At 36.8% G+C, this 17,348-nt stretch overlaps 1 protein-coding gene across 3 annotated transcripts in view; it reads left to right on the top strand.

Moving 5' to 3' along the window:
- The window catches only part of LOC311431390 (uncharacterized protein), a 541,797-nt gene that overhangs the window by 349,463 nt on the left and 174,986 nt on the right, over positions 1 to 17,348 (top strand). For 2 of the 3 annotated variants that reach the window (XM_084508854.1, XM_084508853.1), the window contains exon 3: positions 10,335 to 10,446. In XM_084508854.1, coding sequence (XP_084364980.1) covers positions 10,335 to 10,446 — 112 coding nt within the window. The remainder of the gene's footprint in view (positions 1 to 10,334; positions 10,447 to 17,348) is intronic. The other variant, XM_084508855.1, reaches the window with a different exon arrangement.

Raw genomic sequence — 17,348 nt, 5'->3', positions numbered from 1 at the left:
GTAGTCTGCTTTGCTGGCTGTGCAAATGGCATTTTGGAATACAGTCAATATGTCCACACAGCTCTCAGTGCTCTTATTTGCCATCACCTGCAGGAATATGTTCATTTCTTAGTCCCCGACACACTTCCTGCCTGAACTGAGAATAAAAGTGGTCTTACTACTGTGAATCCCTCATATAGTTAAATCACAATCATCCAATGGCTCTAAACTACTCAAGATATGGGATATTTCAAATTAGAAGGCTAATAAACTATAGTTCAATGAAAACAAAGATAAAGCTGAGAGTCAAAAAACATGTCACGGACTCCATGCTTTTAAGTCTTAGGAAAATTTGGAGTGATTATTTCTGTGAGGCTTCCTGGTCACTACTCCAGTGCAAAAAGAGCTTGTCCTGGATGTAATTAGCCAGTCTCCTGGCCAGCCAGGAGAAGGGAACTCCTTCCCTGGTTATAAACACAGCAAAAACAACTCTTTTTCAATTGAAAGAATGCAAAACAGAGTCATGCTTTGCCAAACCATCACTGCTGTAAAGTCCAGCTTGTTGCGTAAATGGCAGTAAATCCTGGGCTGCTCCCACTGTCTTTGGGACCACACTAGGTCAGGACCTAGCTACAGTCAGTACCTCCCTCTCTTTCCCACCCAATTGGTCACTGAGCAGAGCCTGTCTGAGAATTGATCTCTTTGTTTGGGCACTTATGCAGTTGAAATTAATGCTTGCATGGAAATAACAAGAAATTTTAAGCTTGAACATACTGCTTAAAATACAGAAAGCTTACTGTGTGCAGGAAAGCCACAGGGGAATGGGGTCTGGTTTTCAGTTTGGAATGGAACAAGTGAGCTGCCCTGCCCTGATCACATCCTTTAGCCAGGAAGTGCGGGAGTGTGCTTTTCTTCCTCTCCCTTTTGTGTACTTTATTTTATTTTATTTTGCTTATTTATTTTATTCTGATTCTGACAAGGTGTTAAGTGATCTGATTCACCCACACTGTTGGACTCTGCTTCAGGTCACAAGTGGGCCACAGGATTTTTGGGAGCACTTCTCATACAGTTGGGGGAGTTCCAAAATCATCCTGTGCCAAGTGGAAAATGAAGCTGTCATCAGTCCAGGGTCAGCTCAGCATAAGGGCAGAAGAGATCCTTCCTCCTACTTTATTTCCTTTTAGTCTGCAGTCCATTTTTTTATTGCTGGAGAATATTTTCAAGAGTAATGAAAACCCTTTTGCAGCATCTCTTGGCTTTAGATCCCAAATCTTTAAAGATATTTCTTATTTTGTCTGCTTGGCTTGAACTTATTCCTCCAAGGGAAAGACAGTTATTAACTTCTTGGTGGTGATTTCACCGACACAAATTCTCTCATGTTCACAGAGCTTTTATAACAGAATTTTAGTGATATAAGCCACCAACTAATGCGGGGCTATGTTGGGAGATCCAGTCTTTAACTAAAGTGCAGTCATTAAAAGTTTTACTCATTCTTGCTTTTACTTAATTTACACACCACTTCAGAGTTGGATGTGGTAGACACTAGTCAGACATCAATTGTGTCGCCTATATTTCCTAAGTAGTAGTCCAGCTGTGCAAATAATTTACTTTTTTGTTTTGTTTTGGTTTTGTTTGTTTATTTGTTGGTTTACTCAAGGGTGTGGGTGGCTGTTCCAGGTTAAACATTTGGTTTCATTTTAATTTGTTGTTGAATAAAAAGTATAATGTTTTCAAAACCGTTTGAGATTAGAATCCTAATATTCTGTTTTGAAAATTTTGAAATGAGATGTTTTGGCTTTTAGAGATCATTTCTGGCTGTGAGAATCGGATGAGATCAATGTGTATTTTTGATAAATTTGGGCAATCCAAATTTATATTTTGTTGGCAAATAGCTGAAATGCTATTTAATTACTATTTTACATTGTACAATACCTCCAAATAAATCCATTGCTCATTGCCTGTTCTAAGAAAGTGTACCAAATCTATACCTGTAACAGAATGTTTGTTAAAGCTTTCCTCCCCACCCTTTTCACTTTTTTTTTTTGTCTTTTTGTTGTTGTTGTTGTTTTATTTTGTTTGAAAATACATCTGCTAATATTTTTCATGTTGGTTCTAATGCTAAAACAGCTGGCCAGAAACACTCTGCTTGTTTTTGTGTTCATCTCTGCACTCTGTTACACAAAGCAGCTTAAGCAGACAGTAGCAGAAAACCTGACCACTTGCTGAGATCCATCTTTCATTTATTTTATCTCCTTGCCCACATTTATGTCGGGTGACATGGTAGGCCGAAGAAAGAAAGTTGAGAAGGTCAGTCTATTGTGTTGCCTCTGGAGCCTGTGCATTTGCCCTTCCTGAGTTTATTCCCTGAAACATTTAACATGCTGCGTGTTCTGCTCTGGTCTTCAGCCTATTGCTAATGTCATCTCCTTGCCTATATACCACGATTCTCCCATACATTAATGTAACTTTAGGGTGTCTCATCCCAGATTAAAATCCCCATGCCTCAAAGCTTACGTCTGGTTTAACATCATATTCCTTAATCAAAGTTGCTCAATTTTTGTTTGACTTTAACTGCATTCTGACAAATCTCATGGTTCTCTTGCCCTGTGCCACTACCAGTGTCTCATTGAACATCAGCTGGTTACCACAGTGAAAAATCTGAAAGGGCAGACAGCCATGCAAAGCCATGCAGTCGTGGTTAGCTTCACTCAGAGCTCAATCTGGTAAAGACAGGCACAACTCACTAGCCTCCTGGACTGTGCATCCATCAAGCCTCACCTAAACTTCTACATCCTTTCCCTTTTAAAATAGTCTCCTTATAGAAATTCAAATGAATGCACATTATGGCTATGGAGGCTGAACATTGTAGCCAAGGTTACGTATATTGGCATAGTGCTTTGAGGATATTTTTGTCTCTTTCAGATGTTGTATTCTATGTCAGAGATCTGGAGCAAAGAAACGAATCTTGCCTGCAGATAGGTGAAAAAAATCACCCTCCTACTGTGTTTAACTTAACTTACCAATTCTTAGAAATGAAATGGTACTATTTTACAATAGCCTAAAAACCTATGCTGACATTATTATTGAAGGCTGTTGGGAGCTTTTATTGTAGAATGATTTTTATTTATTTATTTATTTATTTATTTATTTATTTTAAATGAGGGCAGTGTGAAGCAAACATTTCCACACAACAGGGGGAAAAACCATTTCCCTTTTCATTATCTGTCCCTATTTGCTTGCAGGAAAAGACTTCACCATATATGCACACCTTAGAATTTTATGCTGGGAAGTTTTTGTTCACTCTTGTTCTTTCCACACATAGTAATGTGTTTTCTAATAATTTTACTTTCCTGCAATTTCTGTGTGGGAGTAGGCAGTGCTAGAGATAACTACACAGAAAAACATATTTATGCATCTTCTGAGTACTGGGTTGAATGATAACCCCACTGCCAAAAAGCATATTTATGCATCTTCTGAGTGGCAAGGGTTGAATGATAACCCCAGGCATCTCTTTTACACGATCAGTCTCATGGCCTGAAGATAGCACTGAAATATGCTGTGCTGTGCTGCTTTGTGATAACATAGGTGAAATAAACATGTCTGAAAGGGAAAGTAAGTTTAGATGTTGAAATTAAAAATATTTATAAATGCAAAAATATTATTTTCTCACAAATCTTTTTGACCCTGGAAAAATAGGGCTGTTTGTTTGTTTGTTTGTTTGTTTTCCATCTACAAAGTGCATCTGCAAAAATATTAGCCAATATGTAAAATAAATGCTTAGGAGAATATTACTAAGAAGAACAAATAAATCCTGTTGTTTTGGGTTCTAAGCCAGGTTTTAATTTTGGAGATATATGTTATTAGTTGCTAGGTTTTCCTTTCATATTTCCAATAGGAAATTAATATAACTGCCACAGGTTTCCAGTAAATATGTGGTACTTAAGTCTTGTTAGACTCTGGATTTTTGAGCCTCTCCCTTGCAGGTTTGCTAGTTTCTATGCCATGCTTCATCCACTGCTCCTGAGGTACGTCTTGTGTGATGCAATGAGTGGTATGGGAATCCATCTGAACTCATGCCATTTTTATTGCAGGGCAGAGAGCTTCTTCCCAGGCAGCTGGCAGAAGGAGTGCTGTGGCAGTGACATCTGTTTTCAGCACTGCCTGCTAGAATTCTCCCCTCACTTGATGTGCCATCACTGTCTAATCAAGACATGGAAGTGGTTAATGTTAAAGGGGTTGTCATCAAGAACGCTCTCTACAGCCTGAAGAGCTGTCAGAAACTGTAGCAATGACTATTCTTCAGATGCTGGTTCTCTTGGTATTTTTTTCCACACCTCCTTTTAAAGAGACTGCTGTCTTGCTGATCTATGAACTACTGTGTGTAGCTGTAGATTCATATGCTCAGATAAACTGTTGTGTGACACTTAGGTGGACTGTGAAAGCATAAGATAATATTCTCTGTCTGTCTGTCTCTTTTTTTTTTTTTTTTTTTTTTTTTTTAGCCTTGTAAAAACTGCCTGAGTTATACACAGGAACTGATTACCTCATGCAAGGCAAATACGAACTCCCTTCCCCCATCTCCCATAAATAATCTTCTACACAACTGTACACAACTGTAGACACTGACATATTTATCTACAGGCCACAAATGCTGAGGTCTTTGACAGCAGCTAGGTGCAGAGTGAAAAACTAGAGGGTATAAAAAAAAAAAAAAAAAAAAAAAAAAAAGATTTAAAGTTCCTTTCCTCTCCTTCCCCAGTTTACATTAACTTATCTGGCTGCAGACCAGTAGACCAGTGAGTATGCCCTCCATGCAATTTGTTCTTTCATAAAACTGAAGTATGAACAGTTACATTTGGGCACATGATGAATTCATTATCTTACTGTCTCCTCCTTTTTTTAGGGGTCCCTGTTTGTTTGACAGCTTTTTTAATCGAGCAGTGTGCTACACAAAGTCAGCTCATCAGGACTGAGAAGGGGAAGAGTGTAAGCCACGATTCCCTTGGCTTTTGTGGTAGGTAACAAGCTATATGGCAAAGTAGGGATGGTTTTCTATGCATTCTGGATGTGAGGTTCAAAGGTAGCTTTCCCAACAGGTCAGTTCTTTGGACATCCTTCCAGGATATGAAGAGACAGTATTGCCTACAAATTAAACCACACTAATGAATTATTTTTTCAGCTTCTCATCCTGAAGAAATCCTTTATTGGGAGTGCAGTATCTGTGAATTCTTAATATATTAAAGACATAAGGTTAATACGTATGCAGCTGAGTTTACTGCCAAGTAACTTACTTAGGATTGGTGCCTCAGCACGACAGTGTAGTTTAACATGGTACAAACATGGCAGTGTGGCTATCATTGGCTAGTCACTACTTTATAATCACTAGCAACTATTAGGTGAAAAATGTAAAATTAAAAACATGTAGCTGCCTTTCTCAGAATTAAACCAAAGAATGTGCAACTAATTTTTGCATGATTGCAAAGATTTGCATGATTGAAATTTTGGAAAGAATGTAGTACATTTGTAATAGTGTAAAGATTCAAGTACTTGTCAGAACTTCATCACATTCTTCTCACAATATTAAGACTTTTCTCAGGATGTCAAATGGGAGAGCGTCTGAGATAAAATTCACTAGTTTACTTCACTCCATCTGATTTTCTAAATAAATAAATACATAACAACACCATATATAAATATATTTAAACTCTCTTGGTGACCTTCCTGCAACTCTTGTTTTCAACTTTTACTCTTGGAATCGTAAATGTAGACTTCCTGCATCCTTTCATGGATCTGGACAGCAGGTGGACAGGAAGTCATCACTGAGTAACAGGAAGCAGAAGGATTAGGAAGCAGCCAAAGTCTATTCAGGCATGGTTTTAAAGTCAGCTAGCAACAAGTGCACCAAAACAAGAGGAACTTTTTTCTCGGTGGGATAACCTGAGTCACCAGGAGATTATATTCTGCAACTGGGAAAATTCTTGTTAATCATCACATTTTACCAGTGGTTGTCTGCCAGTAAGCCATATATATTTACCACAAGGAAAATCAAAGTGGAGTTAAAGGTCTTGGAGAAAACTAAGAATGCAGGATGTTGCTACAGATTCAAGCAAAAGTTAAATTTGATCTACTCTTGATGTCACTGTGTTTTTATTATGAAATGCAGGAAAACAAATCTAATAACATCTTTTAGTTTATGATTAATATAACACACTTGCAGTAGAAACCTTCTAAAGAAAAAGGCCTTGGTCCTTCTATGCTTCTGCTTTTTGTAAACAGGGAGTCATATTTCTGTTGCTATTAAGCTACTGTACCAAATGGTTTGAGTACAGTTCAAAGTTGCTTGCATGTAGCACACTACTAAATGCCAGAGAGTTAAAAGCATTGTAGCATCATCTAGAGGCCAGATATAACAAACTACTGTGCATTGTTAGATACTTTCACTTGAGTAAAATACATAGATGGATGTTAAAAGATAAAGTTACAAGCCGGGTTCAGCAGAGTTTAAATACTGGGAAATAAAAGTGTTCCAATAGATTCCTTACCAGCAGAGTTACAGTGTATAAACACATATACTACGTATTAGTAGGTATGTTTTGAAAAAATTGCATTTTCCCCTAAACCTGTAAATAAATAACCAAATGGAGTAGAATAATTTATAGTCTGAGTTCCATCTATTTACCAATTTCATGGAGAGTTGACAACTTGAATGAAGAGACAAGTCCATATACCTAGTTGCACAACTGCAGCATGTGACAGATTCAACTTGTGTAGCAGCTACATGACACAAGATTCTCATTTTATTTAATTTATGAAAAGCAAACTTCCTTGTTTCCATGTGCCAGTTGTAGACTTTCTGAACGTATTTAATAGCCACAGAGCATGAATGGCCTTTTTGAGAGTGTTATGAGGAAATCTTGCCACCAAACTGCAGAGGTTTGAGAAATTTGTCAGAAAAGTGTGCATAGGTAACACAGTGGGCAGGAAAAGTGACTTCTTGACTTCAGCAAAGAAGCCTGAATGATTTCAGTGTACAACTTCTATTGTCATGCAGTGGAATTTGGAAGATTCTCCTGAGAGTTATTTGAAATTTGTTTGAAAACAAATTTTAATGTCTGCCTTTTTTTATTCAAGTAACTGAGGGTGCCTTAGAAATGTCAGAAAGTTATGTAATTTTCGTGTTGTAGAATTGGAACACACTGAGAATTGAACAGATTGCTGATTTGTTCAAACTGATTTGCTCAAATTCATATGTTGAATGGGCAAAGTTGAAAATGAAGCTAGTTCCCTTGTATCTTATTCCCGTGTACTGAGGCCCACTGGCCCCTGTAAGAGTAATGTTGATATGGCTGACCAAATTAATTGTCTACAGATGTATGTGAGGCTAGACATATGAATGCAGGAGTACTGGCCTGTTGTACAGATTTACTGCCCTTGAAAGCTAGCGTTTCTTTCTGGGACATTATATCTGGCTCAAATTAGAAAATCTCATGAGAAGTCATCACTGCAGATTGTTACATTGCACTGGCAATCTCCTGAGAAGATGGGCTTTTCCTTTTTCAGTCTGAACAAACAAAATAGGCCAGCTGAGATAGCAACCAATGAGCAATTGCCAGATATGATGAACTAAGGAGAAAAGAGGCAGACTAACTGAAGTACTCTCTTATGTGCTTTTTGCTTTGTGTGCTGTTGAAGTTTTGGTAAATACCTCTGCAAGGGTCAGTTGCAGGGGAGGGTCTTCTACTTAAACCTCAGAAGCCACTGGGCATGTCAGTGCAGGAATAGGATTGTTGTTCTTTTGGAAGCCAAAGATCCATCTTTGAAACAGTCTCCTCTTTAAATGCAAAGTTTTCATCAAAACAAATCTCACCAGCTGACACTGTGTCTGCACATCCCTAAAATGTAAGGCCTTGGGTTCAGGTTTCAAATGCAAAGACTCTTGTTTGGGCCTTATTTCCCAGCAGAGATCTGTGCTTGTGCCTGTATCCATGTTTGCTGGGAACAGAGATTTGCTTGCTACCTTGTATAATGTTGGTTTGTCTAAAACTATCCTGTTCCAAATACTAATATAAAATATTAGAAAGTATTATAATCCATGAAACTGATATTATTAAACAAATAGCCACATTTAAACTGAAGAGTTCAGAAGCCTGAGTTTATAAAATAGAGAATTGAACTTGTTACATGCAATTACATCTATTTATAATTAAAAAGGCACATGCAAGTCTTTAGATAGTCATGTTTAATCAGCTGTATAAATATATTGAATTAAAAAAATTAAAACTTAGGGTTCTTGTTTAACAAATGCTCCATTTTGCTTGTATTTGGAATGGCATTCAGAACATTAAAAGCATGTTTATTTTAGAGATGTTCCTCCATATGTAGGGTTAATAGAAGAGTATCTTATAAAGAAAGATAAGAAGTAGAAATTAGATTCTAAAATTAGTCTTTCACTGATTTTAGCCTATATCTTTTTCTTTCATTGGGACTTTCACTTGGAAAATTTCATAATTAACCCTTTGCCATTTCAAATTAGATTCTTCTACTAAAAAGCACAATACTAAATTAGAACAATTAATGTGATAAAGCTTATCCAATAACACTTTCTAGACTAAGAATAGTAAAAAATAACACAAAGAAGCCAGGCAATTAAAAATATATGTGACTTGGAAGTAAAGTAGGGAGAAGTACAAAGACAATTGAGATCATTGTTGTCATTTCATAAACACATGCATATAAATTATTATTTTCAAACCTTGGTGAGGTGTATTAGTTTAAAACCATTAACCCACCAGAGCGAAACCTCTACGTGGAAACAATAGGATGTGGTCCCATTTTGTACTACCTGTATCGCCTTTTTTTTTTTTTTTTTTTTTTTTTTTAATTAGGGATGGTCTGTGATTAGATCTTGCAGTAGAATTCAGATATTTTCTGTGATAGCTGTTTGATATTTTCTAACAGATATTTTCTGTTTGTTAGCTATTTTTTATAAGGGTTTTAATCCCACTGTGAAACACTCAGCTCAACCTTTGTAGAAATTATTGATTTGTAGTTTAAATTTCAACTCTGACAGTTTTAAGAAGATAGATCTAGGATTTTGGCCTCAGTATTCAGATTTCTGTGAGGAATGATGCTCAAAACCCATTGACAATTGGTTTTAACCACAACTTTACTTTGATGAGTAATAGTTTCAGAAGTGCCTGAAGCGCTGCTCAGGTTCAAGGGTTTCCTCTTGTTGGTTCCCTCTTGTTGGTTTCCTCATTACAGCAGATCCATGAACATGTCATTAGCAGTGTTTAAAAATTTGGTCTGAGCACCAGACCCTGATGTGACTTTTTGTCAATGTACACATGCATTTTTGAAGTCTCCTAATATTATTGTTTCTTGCCACTACAATATTGCATGCATAAGAAACAGTGTGACCAGCAGGGCTAGGGAGGTGATCGTCCCCCTGTACTTGGCTCTGGTGAGGCTGCACCTCGAGTACTGTGTTCAGTTTTGGGCCCCTCGCTACAAGAAGGACATGGAGGTGCTTGAGCGGGTGCAGAGAAGGGCGACGAAGCTGGTGAGGGGCCTGGAGAACAAGTCCTATGAGGAGCGGCTGAGGGAGCTGGGCTTGTTCAGCCTGGAGAAAAGGAGGCTCAGGGGTGATCTTATTGCTCTCTACAGACACCTTAAAGGAGGCTGTAGCGAGGTGGGGGTTGGTCTATTCTCCCACGTGCCTGGTGACAGGACGAGGGGGAATGGGCTTAAGTTGCACCAGGGGAGTTTTAGGTTGGATGTTAGGAAGAACTTCTTTACCGAAAGGGTTGTTAGACATTGGAATGGGCTGCCCAGGGAGGTGGTGGAGTCACCATCCCTGGAGGTCTTTAAAAGACATTTAGATGTAGAGCTTAGGGATATGGTTTAGTGGGGACTGTTAGTGTTAGGTCAGAGGTTGGACTCGATGATCTTGAGGTCTCTTCCAACCTAGAAATTCTGTGATTCTGTGAATATATCATGTATGTATCAAAGTCAGCAATATCAACCTAGTGAGTGGTCAGAATACTTGCCTATTCAGAGATAAAAGTTAGATGAAAAATATGATAATGTGGAAATGTTTTCATTTTTTGTTATTTGTTTTTTGTTTTTAAATGAGAAAATGTAATAAACACACAGAAACACATACATGTAGATATGTACATATCCTTGTGTGCCAATAAATGTATAAGATAAATCACAAAGCTATACATCTTATACCTAGCAATGCAGCTTACTTAGGAATACAATACAGGGATATAAATAATATACTTCAGTGATGTGTGAGCATTCTACATACAAGCACTCACTAGATCTGTTGATTTTTTTCCCATCTATAGGAAGCTTTGAGACTGGTTGCAACTGGACAAGACTGAGGATTGTCCAACACAGGTCAGCAGTTTTTGTCATGGCCAAACACTTCTGGCAGTTCGGCTGCTTGTTCGGTTTGTGGTAAGTCCTACGGACTTAGGTAACAGTAATAAGTAAATGCAGAAAATGCACCTTGAAATGTAACCCTCTGTATGACCCCAAATATCTGCAAGGCTCTAGGTAGGAGTGACTTTGCTGTTTAGTTGCTGTCCCATCTGCTTGATGTAGCAGTGGGAGAATGAACTTCTTTCACTCTGATAGAGGGGAGGGATCCAGCCCTTTATCCACCTTCATCAGGTCCAGCTATCTCCCTTTTAAGTCATTATAAGGTTTCCCATGGCCACAGCAACATTCTTAGAAAAGAACTGAGGAATGTGACTTTGCTGAAAAAATGACTCTCCCATTCAGAAATGAAACTCTAATCAGATGGTGTCTTTAATTATTTTTTAATTTAATTTAATTTAATTTAATTTAATTTTTATTTTATTTTATTTTAATTTTTTTCTTCTGAGTTTATTTTCTACTATCAGCACCAGAAACTGTCATTGCGTATGATGTAATGTGATGCTAAGGAAATACAAGCAAGTGCAGACACAAGGATTCCTCATTTCAAAAACTAGCTTCCCAGAATAGAAACACTACATAAAGTCATTGTCTGAGTTTGTGGTGGCTTAAATATTACATTTTATTTACCTAATTTAATATTTAATATTTTTGTCCAACTCATTTCTGAATTCTATGAAATCTTTCTTCTCTACCATCTTCTAAAATGTTTCTCTTTAGAGAAGTTACATTCCTTAGTTTTACCACTTCAAATCCTACAACAGTTTAGCTAGACTGAGACTTCCTGGACACTTTAATAATACTGGGAGGTCCTTGAATTGGTATATATTTGTGGCAATTTTTTTTTCTTCTTCTTCTTATTATTATATTTAATATTAGTGTAAAAGATGGTGCTGAAACAGTTTTTTGTAGGACCTCATTACCCAACAGACTAGAACTGTAGAACATGTAAATATAAATGTTAGTTAAGAACAAATTTTCCAATGTTGTTAAAACAATTAGTTTAATATAGAACAACTGTAACATTGATGTGTTGAATGGCATTGATTCAAAAATGCTGTGCCAGACCTTAGATGGTCATAAATAATATTCCCTTCTATACATACACATACACAGGAAGAAAAGGAAAAAAAAAAAAAAAAAAAAAAACCAATTCCAATCTTTGGAGGATTTGTTTAAACAGTACAGACATATGCTACTGTACTTAGGGTGTTCAAAACTCAAAGGACACATAAAACATTTTGTAGCCTTGGGAACATTTTCAGAAAAAGAATGAATGATTTTAAATTGTGAGTGTAGCATTTCACTGTTTTCATCTTATTTTCTAGACATTTTATTTTGAGAGGTTCATTTTTCCCTCTTAATGTGCCTCTGCTGTCTCCAGCGAAATGTAATGCTTATGCAAGAAATAACTGTCCTGCTGTCTGAAATCCCTATGCAACAAGTTCAGTGTAAATGTTTCTCTTGCTGTTCTTAAGAGCTGTAAAACTTAGCTGATGAGGACATAAGCCAATCTTTAACTAGAATAAATTTTCTCTTTGGGCATAGTTGTTTACTGGTAGCTGGCAACAAATAACAAGTGGCCAAACAGATGTATGCAGCTGAATCAAAGCAAATCTGAAATAGGAAACATCTTACTGGTTCTTCCCCTCCTCTTTTGACTCCTGGCCTTTAAGTACCTGAAGCACTGAGTGGTCTGCGTATAACGGGCTCAGGTCTGGTAACACTCCACCCTGTGTACCATTCATGGTGTCTCTAGCAAACAGAGAGAAGCAAATACAAAGTACTTTATGTAGATTTTTTTTTTTTTTTTTTAATTAATGTGGTTTAGAGGGGTATTTGCAGCTAGGGAAGGTAGAGTTCTGTTAAAATGTGCATGGCAGTTGTGGTCAATATTTATATGTAATTGACTTAAATGAGTCTACTTATATGTTTAAGCAGAACTTGTGTTTGGGCCTGTTAAGTGAAATCTGTTCTTGTGACACTGAAGTCAGCAGCACTATTATCCATGAGAGCAGAAGCAGAGAGCTTTGTCATATTAGCGATTATGTACAACAAGACTAATGCTGTGAGGGACCCACTCACTCTCTGTTATCCCTTAAAAATCCTAAACAGTGAATAGGTGATCTAGCTGTTTAATTGAAACCTATAATTGAGAAAAATTGATGAAATGCCACATTCCGTTAAATATCATAAATACGTAGCAAAGTAAACAAAATCAAAATCTCAATGCGCGTACATTACTTTATGACTATTTCTGAGTTAATAGAAAGCATAATAGCACAGGAAAACTAGATTATACCTTATGGGAGAATAACATTACCTGAGTAATTATGCTTAAACTCTGATTTTTATAAGTTAAATTAAACTTGACTAGTTGTTTTGCAATATATATATTTATATAATATAATTAAATAGAGGCCTCTTAACAATTAAAGTAAAATATATCTATTATAAAAAATCTTCTGATGAAGATTTTAATAGAAAAATAAAACTGGAAGAGAATAAAACTGTTTTAAATACATGAGCTGGATCATGCAATGGAAAACTACATAAAACTGGTGTTCTGGTCTTATTGCTGCATATCATTCCAAACATATGTTTTTTCCATTTCTGAGATCCATATAATAAAATATTAATGGAGAAATGAAGTGACTCCTTGAGAGAGAGGGAGGATGTTCCATATGGGAGCTAATTTTACAATGCTCTGAGACCTTGGGGGCAGTTTTGCCCCTGACTTCACATAAGGAGGTCATGGGCAAAGCCTCTCTGAGGGCTGCTGAGTTCAGAAATCTGTTTTGCATGAAACAACCTACAAGATTATAAACCTTCACTAGTAAAATGGGAAACAAAGTCTACCAAGGTTTATATGCACCAAGGGAGGTACAGTCTCTTTTGTTTCTTGATCCTGTAACATAAGATACATACTAATGCAGTCTGTATCTTAGTACTGTAGTGCAGTGTTCTTGCAGTGCAGTGTCTGCCTGGGCTATTCCAGCCATAGGTTTGAAAGCAGCTTCTGTTGAAAGTGTTCTTCATGCAATTACTGGTGTTTAATGAAGGTACTCACTGCAGAATATCAGTGGGCTTCAAGGGGCATCATTGTTTTCTGACCAAAGCCTTCAGAGCTTGACAGTGATGTAGCTGGCCATGAACACTCACTTCTCAGGACAATTTGACAAAGAAAAAATTCTCCATGTTTTTACATAGAGATTAAGGATCTTTATCTCTCTGTCTCTCTCATTAGAATTATATATATGTGCTTCTTTTTTGAGATTTTTTTAATCAGAAAGTGATATTAGACACTTACAAGTTTTACTGACTGCATGTTACTATGACTTCTGTCTCCTGTAAAACAAAACAAAACAAAAAATCAGTCAAGACAGATCCCATGGGAAATAAAACGTAAATCAGCAAGAGTGAACTACTGGAACAGATAATACAAATTTACCATCTTTTGGAATTCCTAATACATTCCTAAAAGATAAAAAGTCTATTGAGATAACTCTAGTTCTTGTCAGTTGATCATAATTGTCTCACAGTTATAATACTCTCTACAGGGCCCTACCATAGTCATATCCCATGCTTTCTGTAATACAAAACTTGTACTCCTCACTGGGTACCTTCTGGGGAGAGATGGCATTGTATCTCAGTGCATTACAGCATTGGAGGATACTCCCAGACTTGTGGTATAATGTAAAACTAACAAACAAGCAAACACATAACAACAACAACAACAAAACTTTAAAGTCTGAAAATACTATTGTCAAACTTTTTAATAAGAAAAGACACTCATTATTTTTAAATACTTTTGTTAGACATTCTCATTATAGAAAGTGGGTATATGAATTGTACTTAACTTAGTAATTATTGTTTTAAAGAGATTATTTCTTCAGTAACAGTGCCCTAAAAGTAATTTCTTAGACTGGATTTAACAACAGTAGGTATAAATAGTAATCTAATTATACTTAGGAGAGATTTATAGCTCTCATTACTACCGCTTTAAAATTTCAAAGGGACTGACATGAGCAATCAACACATCCCATACTGTGAATTCATCTTACCATTGTAAAAACTACCTGCCATTTGCTTTTCTGCAGAATGGTATGTCACACTGCACATATTATTTCAGGAATTAGTGATACATGCGCATAATGTATGCATTTTGTTCAATGCTATCGTATAAACCCTGAATTCTATTTCATAAGAGAGCTTAGATATCCAGTCCTACAGTTGCTTCCTTTGTTTTGTTTCTTCAGATATCACAGAATCACAGAATCACAGAATTTTCTAGGTTGGATATATTTTCTCTTTCTGGATTTGTCAACCAACTTTCTATGAATGGCTTGGTGTCCCTATGTGAATTACACACCACATGGACAAATGATACTAAAAGCATATCACTAGAGTTTTAAATTCAAACATATTTATTTGGAAAAAAACTGATCTGAAGATGCACTGTGTATATCTGAAGGTGTTTTTTATTTACTTAACATAAATTTCTTGCATGCAATTCCAAATTTTCTGACTACCCTTTTTCTACTAAAAAAGCAGGGAAGGTATATGGAATTAAACATGGATTTAAAGTTCTCCATTTGGTGTAATTATTACCTTTATTATTATTATTATTATTATTATTATTATTATTATTTATTAAAGTTGAAGAATATCTAGCCGGTCAATATCTGGACACAAGCTGGGGACCAAATAGCTAGTTTAGATGTACTCAGCCTGTTTTGGGGTGAGGAAGAGATGTTAGATAGGTTATATCTAACCTTGATTCTAGCATATCCTTTTTCCTAATTCTTTGACTTTGCAAATTCTACAGTAGTCATTGAGTATTCTTTGTGTTTATGTGTAATTTCTCCTTGTTTTGAAAATGGGACCAAAGGTCTTATAGAGTGGTTAATCACAATGGTTAATCATAACTGCTCAGATTTCTACTGTTTGACTTAATGGAATAATTGTTTATAGGTTGTTGTCCTGTGAGAATGGTTATCAGATAAACATGAGATATCTTGATGTTTGTATTTGTAATGGTCATACAAAGTTGGATGCTGGGCTTCACTTCTGGCTCTGGAGGAGCACAGTCTCTACTGGGCACAAACTTTTCTGTTCAATTCCTTTTCAGCAACTTGATCCTTTTTTCTCTTTCTCTTCTAATCTGTTTCTGTCATGTCCTCATTTCCTCACCAGGCATCTTCTCCAGCCTAAACCTCCTACCTCAAGAAAGTGATTTTCTCTATCTTTTACTCTCCAGCATTCTCCCAGTTACTAATGCATTTGCCTAGACATATCTGTATGCCTGTTTTTCTTGTGCCTCACTCTGTTGGTTTTACTATTCAAATTTTCCTCCTATCCTTTCTGCATTAGAATGAGATGGTTTCCTGCCACATGCTGCTAGCAGGGAGATTGCTGAGGGGGGTGGAGAGGGAGAGAGACAGGTTCTTGGTCACAGTTCCAGCCATTACAGCAAAATCCTGGCTTTGCCAGCCACAGCAGCCTTGGGCTGGAGAGTATTCATTTACGTTGCACATGTGCAGTCCAGTGAGTCTGGGGAGCTCTGAGGGAATGGAACATATTCACTCACTCTCTAGGAGAGGCACATGTGCAGCCTAGGAAGGAGTTGATACTAGGAACTATGAGAGCCTCAAAGACATTTAATGCAGAAAAAAAATCTTCAGAGACTTTTGGCTGACAGAATCTAAAGTTTCTAATGACCCTGTGTAAGTTGGGATTTTCCTTCTCCTCCCTTCATCCCTCAGGTTGTAACTTTGTAGAAGAAACAATGAAGGCATGCCACGATCCCACTGACTGGGGGCCTTTACAAAAAGAAAACATCAATATGATTTTTTAATATTACAAATTATTTTCTTCATTGTTGGAAGCAGCCAAATTTTTTAGGGTAAATTCCCATTCCCTCCTTCCTGCGAGTAATATGGTTGGCCTCTGCTATGTTACATTTGGGAAAAACCTTATTTTCTGGCCTCTTCAGACCATCTCATAAGCTTTTAAAGGGATTTAATTAAGTAACTTTGTTCTTATAATAAAATTACCTAACTTCCTTCATGTCTTCCTTTCTAACTTCAGTGGGCTCTCAGATTTCTTGTGTGCTGCCACTCTTTGGGCTGTGTGGTCATGAATAGAGGTGATGTATTGTTATGATTAAGTGAAATGCACGTAGTTGATTAGCTTTTCATGGGACAGCCACCCAGAGCACTGAAGTTATTGAGCGGGAATGCAATACTGAGGAAACCTTCGCCTAGATGTTCCAAAATGGAGAAAAGAAGCTGCCAAGTGTAAATGAAAAGCATTTGGTCTGAATGCTGGGGATAATTGTCTCCTTCGTTCACCAGGTTTAGATATAGTCTGCATTGCTTGGATGTTTATTTTGTATCATATTCTTGTTCCATCATTAGGCTATTATGTGCAAGTCTCATTAAGCATGCTTGTTGAATACTCTTACTCACCCGTGTGGAACAAATCTTCTGATCAATAGCTCTCCATATATTACTATAATCATACAAAGATCTGTTTCTCTCTTTAAACCAGTTTTATACTGCTGTCATTTTGCTCAAGGCAGTATTGCATGTAGATGTAAATAAGACAAGAACAATGTCTACTGCCCATGCAAAAAAGAAAAAAAAAAAAAAAAAAAAAAAAAGGGCAAGAATATTAGTACTAAAGCATCCCTGAATAGCAGTTACCCTATGTGCTATGTGCTCCACCCTTTTACACTATTGAGGCTCAATGGAGGGATTTTTATTTTTTTTAAATTAAATTTCACATAGTTAAGAGCACCACATTCACAGAAGAATGTATATAAACACAGACTTGTACATGTACACACACATGTGGACGTGTGTACATGCTCATGCAGAAAGTTACATATGTGAATGCATATGTGTGGACACACACAC

The sequence above is a fragment of the Aythya ferina genome, assembly GCF_964211825.1.
Source record: "Aythya ferina genome assembly, chromosome: 2".
NCBI classification, from domain to species: Eukaryota; Metazoa; Chordata; class Aves; order Anseriformes; family Anatidae; genus Aythya; species Aythya ferina.
The sequence above is the reverse complement of the archived record's forward strand: the minus strand, read 5'-3'. Positions and strand labels throughout refer to the sequence as shown.